This window comes from Podarcis bocagei, assembly GCF_964188305.1.
Source record: "Podarcis bocagei genome assembly, chromosome: 12".
NCBI lineage: Eukaryota > Metazoa > Chordata > Lepidosauria > Squamata > Lacertidae > Podarcis > Podarcis bocagei.
This window is the reverse complement of record NC_138137.1, coordinates 60,196,340-60,216,669: the sequence shown is the minus strand read 5'-3', so window position 1 is coordinate 60,216,669 and position 20,330 is coordinate 60,196,340. Positions and strand designations below refer to the sequence as shown.

At 45.4% G+C, this 20,330-nt stretch overlaps 1 protein-coding gene across 1 annotated transcript in view; it reads right to left on the bottom strand.

The window, feature by feature from the left end:
• The window catches only part of LOC308569488 (SCO-spondin-like), a 198,326-nt gene extending 179,200 nt beyond the window's left edge, over positions 1-19,126 (bottom strand). Inside the window, exons 1-11 of the mRNA XM_081163402.1 lie at positions 19,044-19,126; positions 18,211-18,359; positions 16,510-16,701; positions 14,762-14,844; positions 13,426-13,596; positions 12,249-12,496; positions 9,207-9,309; positions 7,320-7,478; positions 5,904-5,986; positions 291-419; positions 30-177 (exon numbers count right to left, since the gene is read on the bottom strand). Of these exons, the coding sequence (XP_081019528.1) occupies positions 30-177; positions 291-419; positions 5,904-5,986; positions 7,320-7,478; positions 9,207-9,309; positions 12,249-12,496; positions 13,426-13,596; positions 14,762-14,844; positions 16,510-16,701; positions 18,211-18,308 (1,414 nt within the window). The 5' untranslated portion in view covers positions 18,309-18,359; positions 19,044-19,126. The remainder of the gene's footprint in view (positions 1-29; positions 178-290; positions 420-5,903; positions 5,987-7,319; positions 7,479-9,206; positions 9,310-12,248; positions 12,497-13,425; positions 13,597-14,761; positions 14,845-16,509; positions 16,702-18,210; positions 18,360-19,043) is intronic.
• Between the last annotated feature and the right edge of the window lie 1,204 nt (positions 19,127-20,330).

Sequence of the window (20,330 nt, the reverse complement as noted above, 5' to 3'; positions counted from 1 at the left end):
CCTGGGTGCCCTGCTCTGTCCCTGCTTACCACAGAATCCAGCCCGCCTCCAGCTGACGAAAACGCTCCTCTGGGCACACTCGCGGGCGTAGCCGGCAAAGATCTCGCAGACGGCACCAAGCCCAGCTCCGCTGCAGTGCAGGTACATGCAGGTGTCGTAGAAGCCTCTGGGGTCCACCTGCCGGAGACAGAGCAAGAGGCCGGACCTCAGTGAGGGTGTGGCATGAGCGGGCAAGAGGTTGGAAGTTAAAGGGAGGCCGGGGAAGGCGTGTGGTGTGGCAGACCCCTCACCTCCGAGTGGCATTGACCGAAAGGGCCGGAAAGAAGCTTCCGGCAAACGGACTCTGCCTCCTGCTGCTTCCCTCGGCCTTCCGGCGCTTCGCAGCTGTGAGGCTCCTCTGCGGCGTCTTCACAGGGGATCTAGGGCAGGGGGGATTAGAGGTTACCATCCAGACACTTTCGCTGTGCAGATACTGGTGGCTATGATACAATACGATCATCTTTATTGTCATTGTCCCATACAGAACAACGAAATTGGAAAAAATATACATCCTACTTTCAAAAACCAACAAGCCTGCTATCCCAGCCTGGTTAGCCCCCTAAAAACTCTGAGACCCCATAATTGAATACAATATACTCACATAGAGACTACCTTAAAGGTAAAGGTAAAGGTACCCCTGCCCGTACGGGCCAGTCTTGACAGACTCTAGGGTTGTGCGCTCATCTCACTCTAGAGGCCGGGAGCCAGCGCTGTCCGCAGACACTTCCAGGTCACGTGGCCAACGTGACAAGCTGCATCTGGCGAGCCAGCGCAGCACACGGAAACGCCATTTACCTTCCCACTGGTAAGCGGTACCTATTTATCTACTTGCACTTTAAGGGTGCTTTCGAACTGCTAGGTGGGCAGGAGCTGGGACCGAAAGACGGGAGCTCACCCCGCCGCAGGGATTCAAACCACCGACCATACGATCGGCAAGTCCTAGGCACTGTGGTTTTACTCACAGCGCCACCAGCGTCCATAGAGACTACCTTACATTGGGTGATTTCAATGCTGTGCCGTCATTAGAATTGGATAGACAAACAGAAAAGAAAAAACGAAAACAAGAAAAGTTACCGGAATCATTTCAAAGTCTGGAAGAAAATTTGGACTTAATAGATCTATGGAGATACAAACACCCGACAGAAAAACAGTTCACCTTTTTCTCAGAAGTACACCAAAGCTGGGGAAGAATAGACCAAATTTGGGCCTCAAGAGAAATTACTTTAAAAACTGGAAAATGTGAAATTCAGCCGAGAACCCTTTCCGATCATAATTCAATAACTTTAGAAATAAAAGGGAAATTACAAGGAGGCTTTAGATGGAGACTGAACGATTACCTGCTTGACAACGAGGAGGTCATTGAAAAAGCTAAAACCACGTTAAAAGAGTATTTAGAACTGAACCTTAACACGGGAACAAACATAGAAATAGTTTGGGACGCCAGTAAGGCGGTTTTAAGAGGATTCTTCATCCAGCAGAACAGCTACAGGAAAAAAATAAGGCAGCAAAAGATAGATGAAATACTTAAACAACTAAGGGAGCACGAGAAAAAACTAACAGAAAACCCAAAAGATGAGCAATCGATACAAACAATAAAAATACTACAAAGACAATACGCAATAATAACGAGCCAGGAAATAGAATGGAAAATTAAGTTAATGAGGCAGAGATATTTCGAATCGGCGAATAAAATAGGAAAATTTCTAGCCTGGCAACTGAGAAGAAGACAAAAACAGAATGTTATAAACAAAATAAGGGTAGAGGAAGAATTAATAACAGATCCGAAAAGAATACAAAAAAATTTCCTTAAATTTTATGAAGAGCTATATAAAAAAGGAGAAGAAGACCCAGCCCAAATAGAAAAGTACCTAGAGAGCTGTGCGGGAAAAACTATCACAGAAGAAGAAAAAACCCAATTAAATAGACTCATAAGCATAGAAGAGACTGAGAAGGCGATAAAAAAGATGAAACTGGGAAAAGCACCGGGTCCAGATGGTTTATCGGCTAAATATTACAAAGTCTTGGGAGACCAACTGACACATGCACTTTGTGAAACCATGAACAACATCTTAAGAGGAGGGAAAATACCTGAGTCCTGGAAGGAAGCCTACATAACATTAATCTCCAAACCAGACACAGATAACCTGAATACGAAGAATTACAGGCCAATATCGCTACTAAACAACGACTACAAAATATTTGCTGACATCATGGCGAACAGATTGAAAAAATGCCTAACAGATGTAATTAATAAAGATCAAGCAGGTTTCCTCCCAAATAGATTTTTGAAGGATAATGTGAGGCACGTTATAAATATAATTGAGTATTTGGAGATCAATAATAATATACCGGCATCCCTGATTTTCATAGACGCAGAAAAGGCGTTTGATAATGTCTCTTGGCGGTTTTTATTAAAATCTATAGAAAAAGCAGGGATTGAAGGCGAATTTCTGAAGGGAATAAAGGCAATATATTCAAACCAACATGCCAAATTGATAATAAACAATAATCTTACGAATAGATTTAAAATAGAGAAAGGAACAAGGCAAGGTTGCCCTCTCTCCCCGCTCTTGTTTATTCTGGTTCTAGAAGTCCTGGCGAATAAAATAAGGTCAAGGTCAGAGATAAAAGGGATTAAGATAGGAGTTAAAGAGTTTAAATTAAAAGCATATGCGGACGACCTGATGTTATCCTTAGAAGAGCCGGAAGGAAGCATTGGCAAAGCATTGGAAATAATTGAAGAATACGGGAAATTATCGGGCTTTAAGCTAAATAAAACCAAAACAAAGATGTTGACAAAGAATCTAAGAGATGAGGCGAAGGAAAGACTGGAGAGACAATACGGAATCAAAGTAGCAAAAAAAATAAAATACCTAGGAATCTGGCTCACACCCAAAAATATAAATCTAATTGAGGATAACTATACGCCAACATGGAACAAAGTGAAAAAAGACTTGGATGTTTGGAACAGGGTGAATCTCTCATGGCTGGGCAGGATGGAAGCAATAAAAATGAATATACTCCCTAAGATGCTGTTTTTATTCCAAAATATACCTATCATTAGAGGGCCCAAAATATTTAAAGACTGGCAGAAAACTCTTTCAAGATTCATATGGCAGGGAAGAAGGCCAAGGATTAGATTCAAACTACTCACCGATCGAAAGGAGAGAGGAGGATTGGCAGTGCCTAACCTAAAGCTATACTATGAAGCGGCCTGTCTCTGCTGGGTCAGAGACTGGATAACCTTAGAGAATACTGACCTACTAGACCTAGAAGGAGCAGACAACAGGTTCGGTTGGCACGCCTACCTTTGGTCAAATAAAGAAAAAGTACATAAAGGATTCTCGAGTCATATCATTAGAGGACCCCTGTATGAAGTTTGGGGAAAAAATAAGAGACTGTTAGAGTGGAGAACACCCTGGTGGCTTTCCCCAACAAACATAGTATCAATCAAAAAGAAAAACCTGGAAGAACGAAAACTGACATACGAAGATCTATTGGTAAGATCCCAGGACAGTTGGAAATTAAGACCTTATGAAGAACTAAAAGGGATGTTGACGGGGTGGCTACAATTCCACCAGATTAATGCAAAATGGACAGAAGATAAGAAAATAGGAATGAATGAAAAGAAGTCCAAATTTCAGATTGAAATAATTGAAAGCAACTCCAAGATTCTATCTAAGATGTACAACATATTACTTGAATGGGACACTAAAGATGAAGAAGTTAAAGAAGTCATGGTCAAGTGGGCGATAGATCTGGGGGCATAACATAGAATATGAAAAATGGTCAAAATTGTGGAATGAGGGATTAAAATTTACAGCAAGCGCTGCAATTAGAGAAAACTTAGAAAAGATGATATACAGATGGTATTTAACACCAGAAAAATTAAGTAGAATGTACAAAACTGAAAATAAGGCCTGCTGGAAATGCAAAACAAAAGAAGGCAATTTTATACACATGTGGTGGACATGTGAGGAAATAAAAAAATTTTGGAATCAGATATATGACGAGCTAAAAAAGATATTTAGATACACATTCCCCAAAAATCCAGAGGCCTTTTTATTAGGGATGGTCGGGAAAGAAATTCGAGAAAAAGATAAAACTTTATTCCAATATTCAACAGCAGCGGCCAGAATGCTAATCGCTCAATATTGGAAAAGCACAAACCTCCCAACGGTGAGGGATTGGCAATTAAAACTATATGACTTTATTGAATTGGCAAAAATGACACAAAGAATTAGAAATCAAAAAAAATACAAAGTTAAAAGAAGATTGGAATAAATTCATGGTTTATTTTGAAAGTAATTTTAGAAACTTACCAACTACAGCAGGTCTGTTATAAAACTCCCGATGTATAAACTAGAAACAAACACCAGCGGTAAAAACGAAACTATCAAAAGCGGACACCCGAAGTCAGTAGGGAAGGAAGTCAAGGTTGTACGTCACAACTTTTTTGTCTTTTTATGTTGTTTATCTCTCTTTTCTTTTAGCCTTTCTTTTTCTTTTTTTTCTTTTCCCCTTTTTCTTTTTCTGGTCAGTAACTAAGTCCCGGGAGACTTAGCTAATTGTTAGTTGTTTTTTCTTTTTGGATGTATAAAAGGAACTTAATAAAAAGAATTTTTTTTTATAAAAAAAAGAGACTACCTTACATTGCATTAAAAACCAAAATTGCATTGGGATAGAAACTGTTTCTCAGGCAGCTAGTCCTAGTCTTTATAACCCTGGACCTTCTTCCAGAAGGCAGAAGCTGAAAGAGATCATTTCCGGGGTGAGCACTATCCTGCGCTATCTCTGCAGCTTTCTTATGGCACCTGGAAGCGTAGATTTGATCCAAGGTGGGAAGAGTGCACCCAATTATTCTCTCTGCAGTCTTTACAACCCTGGACAGCATTGTTTTTTCCCTGACTGTGCAGCTCTCAAACCACACACAGAGACCATAAGTTAATACACTCTCAGCAGTACAATGGTAAAATGCCATCAACAGGTCCTTTAAGAGCTTATTTTTCCGGAGGATTCTCAGAAAATATAACCTTGGCTGTGCTCTCTTCATCAGGACTTTGCTGTTTTCTCCCCAGGTTAGGTCATCTCTCAACTCCATTCCCAGAATATATACTGTTTAGCAGAGTTTCTCTTCTTTCTTTCGTGGACGTGGTGAACAATGAGGAAGTTATTCTAAAGATGACTCACAAACTCTGTGAAGTCTCAGCCAAGAGATATTATTCCCAGACCAGGTACAAGCATTGCAGTAGCAAATATATTTTTGATTGTTAAAATAAACGGGAATTAACAGCACGCTTTCAAACAAAAATCTGATCTCCAGCACGTCGTAAATTACAGGAACAGTCCTTCAACAGATTTCACAGACAACACTCTTCGGACAGACGTTTGCAAAAACAAAGCCGAGTGGCCTTCTTCTTCTTCTTAGCACTTCCAGCTGATGCCAATTAAGCTCAAAGAGCCACTCCCATACATAAAGGCAAAACTCTGGAGCCTTCTAGAAACTTTCTACTTGTTTCTGGCAGAATGATTCCCTAACAGGGGGAGGAGGGAGAACTCAGAGGGGCCAGGGCAAATGCTCTCTTCACAGTGGCTCAAAGGGGAGAGCACCTGCTTGGCATCTAGAAGGTCCAACTTCAATCCCCAGGTAGGGCTAGGATTAAGCCCTGACCGAAAGCTTGGAGAGCCATTGCTGCCAGCCAGTGTAGACAATATTGAGCTAGATGGAGAAATGGCCTGACTCAGTGCAAGGCAACTTCCTATGTTCCGACCTCTCTGCAAACCGCAGAAATGAACCAAGACAAGTCCTCAGGGAGGAAGCTAGTCGTTTGGAAGCGACTTTGGTCCGCTCTCGCACCACCTACCAATCCGGCGTCCGGGACGCGCCACGAATTGCCAAAGCTCGCCGCCGAGGTGGCCAGATCGCCTCCCACGCGTAGGAAGTCGTCTGTGGGTGCAAGGAGAAAAGGAAGTGGGGTGCATGTGGGAAGGGTTCTGGCAGAGAAGGGTGCCGGAATAGCCTTCCACTCTCGGCCACTAGGGGGCAGGCAAGTTGGGGTGGGGAGCAGCAGGGGAAGGGGCCCCTCCTGAGAAAGATCCCTGGGGGGGATGATCACCCACCCGCCCCTAGGGAGGCGGAGGAGAAGGCGGAGTAAAGGTCAAGTTTCATTGTTATTCCTGTAGGATAACCAGCTTCATATAACCAACATATTTAACTCCAAAGAAGGGGTTAAAACCATAGAGTAAGGTGTCCTGCCAGGCTTAGCTAGATCCACTTCCCCTCACCTGGGGAGGAACTAGGTAATCAAGCCTTCGTTCACCCCCCGAAAAGCTCAACGTGCAAAGAGGTTCTGAGTTTATTGTTCCAGCTCAAACCGCATGGCTCTGATCAGCCGCTCCTAATTTGCTATATACCAATAATTTAGGAGCTTTCGCCACTTTGCAACTAAGCCAAGTTTCACTGCCAGTGGAATTGTTCTGACTGATGTAGGGGAAAGCACATGAACTTGACCTTTGAAGAGTTTGTAAGTAAACCCATTTTTAACTTAACAAATATGTGTGGTCTTTTCCTATGCTGGAACAAGAGGGAAATTTTTGGAGTTCACAGGGGCATCTTTTAAAGGTCTAACAGCCTAGACTTCCATGCTTTGCTTTGTTGCATATTTTGTGATTTTAAATCTCTGCTGGGGTTCTCTCACCAAATTTGGATCTGGGCTGACAGGAGTCCCCTTTTATACCTATATTTTTTCCTTACACCAGCAATTGTAAGGGATGGGTTTAGATGGTTGTCCCTTCTGACTCTGCACTTCTGTGATGCTAAGTGGTTCCAGCCATGGAGTCTCCCACTGTTTGCCCTGGGGCATCCACGGGGATTGGGGTAGCAAGGGAGGAAGTAAGGGGGGGCAGTTACCCCCCATCAAAGGATGAACCATAATCTCCAGATCCCCAGCTTTGATTTTTTAAAATGTTCCTTGCATTTGCAGAGCCTGAGAAATAAGTCGAAAGGGCTCTTCTCTTTTGCTTTGTGGGAAACCAGCCTGCCCCCCCCAACTTTTTCAGTGGTTTACTTTGCCCCCCCCCACAAAAGTTTTGCAGACTGCCTTCTAATGACTCCCACCCACTCCCGATACAAAACCCAGAGAGCAGCTACCTTGGTCCAATGCTGGCGAGTGTTTTGGACCTTTGAGGAAGAGCAACACGGTGTCAGAAGTGAGAACTCCCCCTTCTGTTTCTCCTCCATGGATGAGGGGAAAGTGTGGGTGTCCCCCTGGGGTCTTTACCTGCAGGGTCGTCGTTGTAGACCCCACACAGCCCTCGGGTGGCTCCTTTCAGGTCCGCCCCGATGGTGACGTAGACGGTGTCGCGCCCATCGAACTTGACCCGCACCCCCAGGCCGCTTTCCACGAAGAGGAAGTCTCCCAGCCACCAAACACTGATCCCTGGGATAAAGCAGGAGAGGACTTGGTATCGGTGCTGAAGGACAAGCTAAACTGTGGACTCCACTCTCTCTTTCACAGACACACATTGCTTGGATGAGAGACGCCTTGGAATTCTGTTTTTAAATGTTTTAAAAATTACTTGAATAAACATGGTTCCAACAACAACACTTGGCTGTGTTTAGACTAATTTCACAGAGAGCGGAATCCCAAGATGGAGACAAAGAATTAAATACAGATCAAAGACAGAAACAGCTGGACTGAAACCACAAAGAGTAGGCGGACGTCAGCAAACCAACAAATTAAAAAAGGAACTGAATCCGGAACGAGGGACTTTGTGGATAGAATACCCTGGTACCGGTTCAAATTAACTAAATATTGCTTTTTGTTTAATAGGCGGTGTCAGGGCTGCCTCAGGTCTCAGCTCACAAAAGACCAACGCCAAGCTCTTCTTATATACAAGGATGTTTATTGCAGTTCATTATTGGTTCCACAACCGAGGCGCGCAGCCCCGCGTCTTTTAGCCTAGACGTTTGAAGTCCCCTCTGAATCGGTCCCTCCCCTACACCAGTTTAATAAGCTAACGCTGCCCCACCTCTTTCTCTCTTTCCTTTTCCGCAGGGTCTTTCTGCCCGCCGGGGTTCCTCCCCTCCTGCTTTCTCCTGAAGCGGAGTCTCCAGACTGCTCCTGCCCCCTCCTGCGGGCTTTGGGACCTGGCTCCTCCTCCTCCGGGCTCCCTGTTCTTCCGCGCGCCTCCTCATTTGAACTTGGCGCGCGCGCCCAACCTCTGACCTTCCTTTTGACAGTTATGCTACTCCCCTCACTGCCTTCCTCCCCTTCCGGGAGAACGGCTTGCTCTGATCCCTCCCCTTTCTCTGTCGCCGGAGCTGCTCCCTCTGACACACTGGAACCTCCCCCTCCCTCGCTGCGCTCTGGTGGGGAGGCTGGCCCTGATTCCCAGCTGCCGCTTTGGGGTCCCCTGCTGGCCCCCCGCTCCTGACACTTTCCCCCTGGGGCTCCCCTTGCCCTTACCACAGGCGCCCCCTTCTGGGAATCCTCTGATTCGCTGGAGAGACTCATGGAATCCCCTGCGTCATTGCTATCCTCTTCCTCGCTGTCCTGGGATTCCTCTCCATCGCTCTCCATTTCCTGCCTTCCCTGTGCCTCTGTCCCTGTACCCCTGACAGGCGGTTTTAGTTTTGTTAATTTTTCGGTTTTGTCGCCATGCAACTTTCTCTTTCTTTTTCCTTTTCTCTCTCTCTTTACTTCTTTTATATAATACACATTTATTTTACATTCTTGACAATTCAGTTATGTATACTGTAATAACTACCGTATTTTTCGCTCTATAAGACGCACCAGACCACAAGACACACCTAGTATTTGGAGGAGGAAAACAAGAAAAAAAATATTCTGAATCTCAGAAGCCAGAACAGCAAGAGGGATCGCTGCGCAGTGAAAGCAGCAATCCCTCTTGCTGTTCTAGTTTCTGTGATAGTTGTGCAGCCTGCATTCGCTCCATAAGATGCACACACACTTCCCCTTACTTTTTAGGAGGGAAAAAGTGAGTCTTCTAGAGCAAAAAATATGGTATTTAGAAATATCTAATGTACCATTAATTTGTTTTTTACTTTTTTTGTATGTTATGTTTGTAATGTTTGTTTAATAAAATATAAAAAAATAAATAAGTCTTCACCCATCTCCCCCCCCCCACCTGCCCCGCTTCCTCACCTTTCTGCAAGCGGGGCTCCCCCTCGGGCACCACAGCGCCGTTCACCGAGACGCGCCGTCCTTGAGCCACGACCAGGTCGAGGCCGAACAGCAGGCGAAGGTCCTGGTGGGGAGAGAGGGTCTCGTGAGGTTGGGGGGCTCCCAAATCCTGCTGTGGGGCAGGAGACCTTCTCTGCTCTGGCCAGAGTCCCATGGCTGGACCAAGGCATTCTGGGTGCCCTGTCCCCCCCTCCCCAAAAAAGCCAAGGTACAGAGTTAAAAGCCAAGGGCGGCCGACGCTATTTGGGGGGGGGGGGTGTCTCTCCCTAGGAGAAAGAGAATTCCTCTGGTGCCTCTTCCTAGGAGTGAAAAATAATCATAATTTTATTATTTATACCCCACCCATCTGGCGGGGTATGCAATAAATAATATTATTTATTGACAATAAATAATTATAGACAATAAATAGTATTAAATTATATCTTTCTGCCCTTTCATGACACCTGAACTCAGATGTCTGAGGTGACAGCTTCACTCATCCTAACATCACCATCATCATCATTTGTGCCCTTCTTTTTCTCTGGCAGGGACTCAAGGCAGCTCACAGATAAAAATAAGAACAACTAAAAACATGAGGAGGGCGGGGAGTGAAAACAATAATTAAAAAACAATTAAGCTCTTTTCTTTTTATTTCTTCCTTTCCTTTTCTCTTTCCTTCTTTTCCAACCATTTTTATCTTGTTATATCAAAAAAAGCTTTACTAGGACTTCTGGCTGGTTGTCCGATCAATGATGGACGGGAGCTCTTTCAGCTGAATGAGCCGCGGCGCTTTGAAGATTGGGGTGACCGCGAGAGCGTTGCGGAACCCCCCCAAAAAACTCAGATTGAGCATTCTGAGGACCTGGTGTTCCGGCGGGTACCGCTCCCCGGTAAGTTCTAAAAAGAGCCCCGAGAGCGAGCGGAGTTGGAGACGTGGGCACTGTGGAATCGACTCGCTTTCTTCACTGCGCGAAGCTCCACGTCCGGCGATCGTGTGCGACCAATTTCTCCGAAAAAATAAGACTGGAAAACTGTGAGTAAAAAGGATCTAAATTTGGTTACATAATTGGACAGGAAGGGATTTAAACACGGAGGTCGATCCCTTTCTGCTGAAATAAAAGTGAAAGTAGCTACCGCTGACCAAAGCCTCAACCTGAAAAGATCTTTAAAAGAAAAACTTTCAAGTAAAACTTTCAAGCCCCTCTTTTGGCAGGGGGAAGGGGGGGATTTTGACAGAATGGGAACCCTGCACGCGATGGATCTGGCAGAAAATAGACTCTTGATTTCTGAAGCGGACCTCTCAGTGATGGAAGGCTAGACTCCACTGTTACGTCATAAAGGGAGAGGATACTTTCAACTTTCGTTTTCCTCTTTGGGGAATACAAAGTAACTGCAGCTGCCTGAACTGGCTAAAATATTGCGTAGCTCACAGATAAAAATAAGAACAACTGAAAACATGAGAGGGTGGGGAGTGGAAACAATCATTAAAAACCAATTAAGCTCTTTTCTTTTTCTTCTTTCCTTTCGTTTCCTCTTTCCTTTCTTCTCTCCCCCCCCTTTTTATCTTGTTGTATAAAAAAAAAGCTTTAATAAAAAATATGCAAAAAATGTTAAGTATTCATAGAATTAAAGCTATGTATCTATAATCTGTTAAAAACACGCAGATAATTACCATGGAAACAGTGCAGTCGGGCTGGCCGTTCCCGTTTGAGGCAGGGCTGGCAAAGTATCTGTCCACTTCTTCCTCCCAGGCAGCAGGAACTCTGCACATGCTCTGAGGCACCCTCTCTGTCTGCATTATGGCTGCCAGAAACTAGTTCTCCTGGGCAGCAGAGGCTTGTCTGCTGTGGGTCAGGGGGGCACTGCCCCACCAGCCTCACTTTGCCCTCAGCCAGGCCCCACCTGTCCGCTTGCCATCTTATTTGCCTCCAGCCCTGCCTGGCAGTTTCTTTCGCCCTCTTCGTCTCAGGGTTACTCTTGTACATGGGGAGGCAAACAAAGGCCCGGGGGCCGGATCCAGCCCAATCGCCTTCTCAATCCGGCACACAGACGGTCCAGGAATCAGCGTCTTTTTACATGATTAGAATGTGCCCTTTTATTTAAAATGCATCTCTGGGTTATTTGTGGGGCATAGGAATTCATTCATTTTTTTTCCAAATTATAGTCCGCCCCCCCCACAACGTCTGAGGGACAGCGGACCGGCCCCCTGCTGAAAATGTTTGCTGACCCCTGCCCTTGTAGAATCCAGCTGTTGACTTCCGCCTTTCTTTTCTCTTTTTTAAAAATAAATTTTATTAGTATTTTCCACACAACAACACGAAAAATATCAAAAAATAACAATACACAAAAACCAGTATACAAAAAAACCCCAAATCCATATATTACAAGTCAATAATATAAACACTAAAAAGAAAAACAAACATTGGCTTCCACCAATCCCACTACACCTCCTTGACCTCTCATTGTGTCTTCCTGTTTTCCTGATCATCTCTATCCTATCATCTAGATATCAATCCCTCTTTCTTATCCTTTCACTTCCCAAGGTTATTTCAGACTCAGCCAGATTTCTGTCCTCGAATCTTGGCTTTTAAGGTATTCATTTAGGCACACCCATTCCTTATTCACTTCAATTTTCAGTTTTTGTCTTATTATATCTGTCAGTTTGGCTAATTCTAAATAAATGGTTCTTCCCCTTTCTCTGCTGTCTCTGCAGTCTCTGTCTTTGCTCTTTTAAAACTCTCTGCTGGGTTATATTCACTCTTATAAGGCACCTTTGTGAAGTTAGTGCTCTGGGGGACTTCTGCCTTGCCTTGGCTCTGGCGCCACCTACTGGCAGCCTCCCTGCCTTCCGCCCTACCAGCAGTCGCAACCAGCATCCAGCCACCCACCACTGGTTCTGGGTGCGAAATCCGCCCATACTCCTCGCCGTCCTCCCTGCAGAACGGACGTGTTTGGGACAGGGGCAGAGATCCAGGACCTGCCCACCTCTGGCCCTGCGTGGCATGTGGGGCCGACGCCCCTCACCTTTTGGCAGTGGCCGGGCTTGCATCCCTCGCCGCCGGCAGACAGGTAGATGGCCCAGGTGCCATCGGAGGTGGCCGCCAAGGTGTAGGCGCAGCTGCCGTGGAAACGGAAGTGTTTGCCGTCGAAGCTGCGGTAGTGGAAGCCGGCCCAGGTGGCGCAGGTGGCAAAGGGGTGGCGGTGCCGAGCCGAGCTGACCAGAAGCGCCGTGGGGGACGGTGGCCGGAGCAGGAAGGGCGAGGGCAGGTCATCTGGGGAGAAAGAGAGACGTGAGCTGTCAGGGGGGAGAGGACAAGCCTGGCAGATCAGATCAGAGGAAGTTCCTTCTTTGTGCAGCAGAGAGTAAAACAGCGGAACTCCCTGCCACAGGAGGCGGGGATGGCCGCCAACATGGATTGCTTTAAAAGAGGGTGAGGGCTATTGGGAGGGAAGTATGTTTCCGAGCACAATTCAAAGTGTTTGTGCTGACCTTTCAAGCCCTAAACGGCCTCCGTCCAGTAGACCTGAAGGAGTGTCTCCATCCCCATTGTTCTGCCCGGACACTGAGGTCCAGCTCCGAGGGCCTTCTGGCAGTTCCCTCCCTGTGAGAAGTGAGGTTACAGGGAACCAGGCAGAGGGCCTTCTCGGTGGTGGCGCCTGCCCTGTGGAACACCCTCCCTTCAGATGTGAAGGAAATAAGCAGCTATCTTCCCTTTAAAAGACACCTGAAGGCAGCCCTGTTCCGGGAAATTTTTAATGTCTGATGCTGTATTGTTTTTGATATTTGGTTGGAAGCCACCCAGAGTGGCTGGGGTGGTAATAATTTTTTATTATTATTATTATTATTATTATTATTATTATTATTATTATTATTATTATTATTCGCTTCTTCGCTCAAGGCTCTGGCCTGCTCAGTCATGATCATTGAACATTAACGGATGTTTCATAGAGTCCTAGAATTGGAAGGGACCCAAGGGTCATCTAGTCCAACCCCCTTTCGCCCAGTGTGAAATGTGAACCTGTGACCCTGAAATTAGGGAGTTTTATGCTCCACGGGCGGAGCTGGCTCAGAAGGACCCACCTGCCGCACCCCACTGCCACCCCCTCGCCTCTTAGCGCCCCCCAGGGAATTCCACTGCCCACTGCTGTAGTCCAGTGGGCACCCGGTTGGCAAAGGAGGAGGCGACCTGAGGCTGCCCACCTTTCAGAGGCAGGTGGGAGCAGCTGAAGCAGAGCTGGGAGGAGCCGTTCTGCCAGCTGTGCCCCCAGGGGCGTTGGCAGCACTCCTCCATGCCCAGCAGAGAGATGTTCTGCAGTCCAGGCAGGTCTTGGCATTGCCAGGTGGAGAAGCAGCGGCCGAGAGACTCCTTTCCTGGAACGTCAGGGAAGAAAGAGATGAGAAAGGGAGAAAGAGAAACCCACACCCTCCAACATTTCTCCAGGTGAATTGAATTGAATTTTATGATTACGGTCACAGACCAGTTCTGGCTCACTTACAATATCAGAAAAATCATAAAACGCAACGGGAATATATTGAATTGCAATTGGGTTTAACAGAGACAAATCAGATTTAACAGCATTTAAAAATATACATTAAATCTTGAGCACTAAAATATAACCTAAAATTATCTTTTAAAACATTTATCCAGTGAAAATAGGGACATCCTGTTCCATAATAATAATTTTACCATTTATACCCCACACATCTTACTGGGTCGCCCCAGTCACTCCGGGCAGCTTCCAACATATATAAAAACACAATAAAACATTAAACATTTTTAAAAACCTGCCCTATGCCGAGCTGCCTTCAGGTAGCTCAGGGGTTGGATAACTCCATACCCTCCAACATTTCTCCAATGAAAATAGGGGCGTCCCATTCACAAAACGACCACAAGCCTTCTTATTAGGGATAATGTCGACTGAAATTAAAAAGGAAGCAAGACCACTCTTTATGTATGCAACATCTGCAGCCAGAATTTTAATTGCAACGTATTGGAAGAACGAAATGGCACCTACAAAATCAGAATGGCAAGTTAAACTGTTAAAATATCTGCAAATGGCAAGAATGACGGGGAGGCTAAGAGCGTATTCAACGCAAAAAGTAAATCAAGAATGGATTGTATTCAAAGAATATTTGAAAAATTATTGTGACAGCAAAAACCTCCTGGCAGATCTTGAATGAGTCTTGCAATGTATAGATAATATATTTAAAACAAATGCTTCTATTTAACCTTTTTTCTTTTTATTAAATCTTTATTAAAAAGATTTAAGGAAACAATATAATAATATGATACTGTGTAAAATGTAACAAGTGTGATTTAGGTGTTGTTTTTTTAGAAAAATTGGAAGTTTATTTTAGGTCTTTTTTTGTTTTAAATTTCTTGTATTTTTATTTTTTCTTCTGTATGGGATGGGATATAAATGGTAATATAGTATATTGATGTATAAATCTGTGAAAGATGTTCAATAAAGACTTTTCTCTGGAGAATGGGCACCCGCCCACCCCCCTCTGGGGCCCATGTCTGTGGCAGCCTTACCCTCTGAGCAATGGGGCCCGCTCCAGCCCTCACAGCAAGCGCGCACCGTGCGGTTCCAGAGCGTGGGTCTCGTGTCCTCCGGCCTGCAAGGACAGAACAGCAAAAGAAGAAGAAGAAGAAGAAGATGATAAAGCTCTGATTTCTCACGTCCTGTAGGAGAGGAAGACAAGAAACTGGCTCAAGTTGTAGGGCTGTTTATCCCAACGTACGTAAAACAGCCGCGCTCCACGACTGAAGTCGATCTTCCCAAATAATCATCACCCTTTGTCTTTATAGAGAGCTTTTCCAAAGCGTTTGCAACATCTGCCTTACCTGAATCTATCTCAGCACCTACTTCTGTCCTATTATCATAGTACCATTGAGAGTGTCTTAACCTATAGTATATTATCGTGGTATGGGAGCAGCTCTGAAACGGATAAAAAAGCTTTACAGAGAACAATTAAAATTGCCCAGAATGTTATTGGGCTCCGACTACCAACCCTGGATGAGATCTTCACGTCTCGCATTTTGAAGAAGTCACATAATATCCTGAGAGATCCCACCCACCCTGCTCACAACTTCTTTGAACTATTGCCTTCGGGCAGAAGATATAGGACAATGAAAACACGAACCACACGCCTTCTGAATAGTTTCTATCCAAGAGCTCTGACTGCACTAAATAATGATCTCAGGGCCAGTTGCAAGGTTTAGCAAGCAGAGAGTAGGAAGGAATGAGATAGGTTTTAGGTTATGTTTTAGGTTTTAGGTTATGTTATGCCTTAATAGGTCATGTTTATTCTGGATTTTATGTTTTTATAGATTATGTTTGAATAGGATGAGAGTGTCGGAGATACGTGCAAATGTATATGTGAACCCGGTCTTTGGGTGGGTGTTTGATTTTCGTTGTTGTGTATACTGTGTATATACGGACAATGACAATAAATTTATCTAATCTAAAAAAAAAAAAAACAACCCTGAGAACATCCCCGTCAGGTGGTCCCCACCCTTTGCAATACAATGGTACCTTTGGTTCTCAAACTTAATCCATTCCGGAAGTCCGTTCCAAAAGCAAAGCGTTCCAAAACCAAGACACACTTTCCCATAGAAATTAACCCAAAACGGATTAATCCGTTCCAGACTTTTAAAAACAACCCCTAAAACAGCAATTTAACATGAATTTTACTATCTAACGAGAGCACTGATCCATAAAATGAAAGCAATAATCAATGTAAAGGCAAAGGCAAAGGTACCCCTGACTGTTAGGTCCAGTCGCGGACGACTCTGGGGTTGCGGCACTCATCTCCCTCTACTGGCCAAGGGAGCCGGCGTTTGCCTGCAGACAGTTTTTCTGGGTCACGTGGCCAGCATGACTAAACCGCTTCTGGCGAAACCAGAGCAGTGCACAGAAACGCCGTTTACCTTCCCGCCGGAGCGGTACCTATTTATCTACTTGCACTGGTGTGCTTTTGAACTGCTATGTTGGCAGGAGCTGGGACCGAGCAACGGGAGCTCACCCCGTCATGGGAATTCGAACCTCCGACTTTCTGATTGGCAAGTCCTAGGCTCTGTGGTTTAGACCACAGCGCCACCCGGGATGTCCTAAGGAAAAGCAGGACACTCAGAAACCAGGACGGCTTCTCCAAATCAGATGTCCCTGGAAAATAGGGGCACTTGGAGGGTCTGCCTCGATTCTCCAACCCTCTTCTAGCTCATGCTAGGGGGGTCCTCCCCTTCTCCCTGCCCACCCCCCCCCCAGCCGCCCTACTCACTTGTAGATGTAGCACATGCTGGTGGTGCCAGTCTGGCCTTCTGCCCTGCCGTAAGCCTGGCGCATCCGGTCCTGGTCGAGGTGCCAGCCCGCCATGTTGTACTGGTAGACATCGGCGCAGGGCACCATCTCCTCCCGCCGGGGGCTGACCACTTCTTCCTCCATCACCTGCACCATCTTCTCGCACCAGCGCCTGTGGGGGAACGAGGCCCTTGAGGGACCAGCAGCTGAGTGCCAGCCGGACACCCTTGGCCTTCCTGCCCAGGACCTCCATGCCAGCCTTCTCCTTCTGACTGGGGCAGTGTCAGATTTATGTATAAGCTGAACAAGCTATAGCTCAGGGCCCCACTCTCTTGGGGACCCCAAAAAAATTGAAGGACAAAACCTGGATGTACATTTCCAAAATATAAGATAAAAAGCAAATAAAATAAAAGCAACAGTGTTTTGTGTTGTGTAGGCTCCTGTGATGTAAGTCATGGGCTCCGCCTGCTAGCCTGCTCCCTCAAATATCCCGGGTTGCTCCTTTCTATATATAGGGTGCCTACATTCTGCTAGTTATAATTATTAGTAGTTTGCATCATATATTTACACCTATTATTATTTCATGTTATAGGAAGTTTCTAGAGACTAGACGATGAGTCCTTGTAAATTGTGTTTCTAAAGGAACTTTTGTTCTTGCCAAATGCCAATGTGTTTGCATTATTAAGTTTGTTATGAAAAAAAATCATTTTAAGTTAGAGCTTAATAATTATTTCACTATTAATATACTTCTTCATTGTATTTCAGTTCAACAATGACTTTGATAAAATACGTATTTTGTGATGTGCAAATGGCTTGAGATACCTATGAGGTCCATAAATAACCCTATAGCATAGATTCAACACAAAAAAACAGCGACAATTTGTTGTTGACAAAGGACAGCTGGACTTGTAAAGGGCCCCATTACCTTCAGTAGCTGAGGGCCGCATCAAACCTCAATCTGGCCCTGAAGAAGTGGCATCAAGTTTCTCAAGATGATTCTTACCTGCCTTCACAGGCAGGAGCCAAGGAAGCTCATTGGCTTCAATAGGTTTACTCTGGACCCCTCAGGCCACATCTGCCACCGTTCAACTAAAGCGCATGGGTACCACTTTGAACAACCATGCTGTTATAAGAAAAAAACAACTGCTCCTTTTCCCTTATGGGGTCTCCAAGAGCCCATACAGAGTCCTTAAGTGGGTTCCCTATTGGTAGGAGAAAGTAACAGAGGCCAACCAGAGAATATTGAGAAGCAAGGCAGCTAGTAAGCCTGATCTTTATTAATCTGTTGCAACAGGGTCCCCATTCTCCACACGCAGAAGGGAGGAAGAGAACCCCAAGCCATGCGCACAAGCCCTTATATAGACTTTTGAAATTGCCGCCCTGTAGCTCAAGGCCACCCCCCCAAAACATCACACATACATCAATGAAGGGGTGGTCTTTTTCTTATATGTTTTAAAATTTAATAAATATTATATATATAGTTGCATTTTCTATTTTACACAAACAGATTAAAAACACAAACATATACATATGTTTTTAATAAATATTATTTTTTAATTTATAATAGAGAAATGATAAAGGAAAAACACACACACACACACACAAAATAAGTACTAACAGCGCCTGCACAGACATGGACAGCCCCAGAAGGAGGATGGGGAGGGAGGCACCTGTTCCTTACCCGTCATCCAGCGCCAGAGTCTCCCAGAGGCAGAGCCATGCCAAGGTGCCCAGGACTAACCTGTGGCAAGGCCTGGGGGGACGCGCTGCCGCCTGCATCTCTTCGGAGGGACGGCGCCGCTTGTGGAGTCCGGGCCGGCCAGCCTGTCCCTGGAGAGAGGGAGGGTATTATTATCCTAATACATATGCAAATATTAATAGCCTCCAAATTGGTCTGGAGAAACTCAACACGGCGTTCTGTTGGTCACCCCCCTATCCAACTGGAGAAAGTGGACAGGGGAAAAAAGTTTTCCTCCCTCTCTAATAAACACCAGAACTCGTGGACTTTCAATTAAGCTGAATGTTGGAAGATCTGAATCCAGGAGAAAGTCTTTCTTCACACAGCGCATCGCTAAACGATGGAACTCCCTGCCACATGAGGCAGAGATGGCCAACTTAAACAAAGATTGGACAAATTAATTGAGAATAAAGCTGTCTGTGACTACTAGCCGCAATGGCTCTGCTGTCCTTCTACAGAGGCAGCACTGAATCCCAGTAGCTTGAAGCCACAAGGGAGCAGTGGTCTTGTGTTCGAATCCTGATTGTGGGTGTCTCAGAAGAGCCATCTGGGCGGCCACTGTCAGAACAGGAAGCTGGACGAAATGGGACATTGGCCTGATCCAGAAGATGCTCTTCTTCGTTTCTTATGCTCAAAGTGTTCCCCAACAACCCAAAACTCCCTTGTTTTGGAAAGGGGGAAATAAATGAGTCTCCCCTCCAGGCACCATCGGGTCTCAAACTCCCCCCCAGTGCAAGACCCTCCAGCCCACTCTGCAGACCCCCCCCCCCACTTACCTGATGCTCCAGTGGAGGGGGGGGCAAGGCGGACGAGCTCTCTGCTCCGGAGGACAGGAACTGAAGAGAGCAGAAGATGGCTCCTTGGGATGGGGGCATTTATAGCCTGCAAGAGTCGCCAGCTTGGGAACATCTGGAGCGTCTGGGATTGGAGCATTCTTCCCGCACGTCAATGCAGCTTTCTGGGTTCACTCTGCCCAGTCAGATGGAAACCCCCCACTGGCCCCCTTCTCCCCCCCCCCCATCCCAGGATCCAGAGCCTGCATCCAGGAAAGAACCTGGCCACACAATTTGCCGGGGGTGGGAGGCTGGAGGTGGGAGAGGGTCTTCAGATGCCCTTCCCATCTCCTCCCCTTTTGCTCCTGGGGTTTCTGCACAAACTCGCCTGCCCTCCCTCTGACTCCTGCCTCTTAAAACCTTTTTTTAAACAAATGGTTTCTTAACAAATAGAAAAGTGCAAACGCAAGGAAAGGAAAGAATCAGAAATGTAAGCCACCAAGCGTCACAGCCCAGGAGGAGAAACGTGCAAAGATGCAGGGGTGAATTCTAAGTTAATAAGCGTTAAGGAGAAATTACGCTCTAAAATGTACAGGATTTTGTTGGATTGGTCAGTGAAAGATGAGGAAGTAAAACCAGCGATGATTCAATGGGCTAGAGATTTTGGATATAACATTCAAAGGTCAGCATGGGATAAACTTTGGAGAGAGAATCTAAAGTTCATGGCGTGTTACACCCTTAAAGAAAACTACAGTGGTACCTCGGTTAAAGAACAGTCCTGTTTACGAACAATTTGGTTTACGAACTCCGCAAAACCAGAAGTAGTGTCCCAGTTTGAGAACTTTACCTCGGTCTAAGAACGGAATCCGAACGGTGGAAGGGCACCAGCAGCGGGAGGCCTCATTAAGGAAAGTGTGCCTCAGTTTAAGAGCAGTTTCGGTTTAAGAACGGACTTCCAGAACGAATTACGTTCGTAAACCGAGGTACCAGTGTATTTGAAAATGCTGTATCAATGGTATTTGACACCCAGCAAGTTTACAAAAATGTACAGAACCAGCTCTAACTTGCGTTGGAAATGCAAAGAAATAGAAGGAACTATGTACCATATGTGGTGGGAATGCAAAAAGATAAAGGAATTTTGAGATATGATTTACAATGAGCTTTTTTTTTTTTTTTAATTTACCTTTGCCAAAAAAAAACAAAAAACCCTGAAGCCTTTCTCCTATGTATTCTAGGTGTAGATATACCGCAAGATTTGAGGACGTTATTCATGTATGCAACCATGCTATT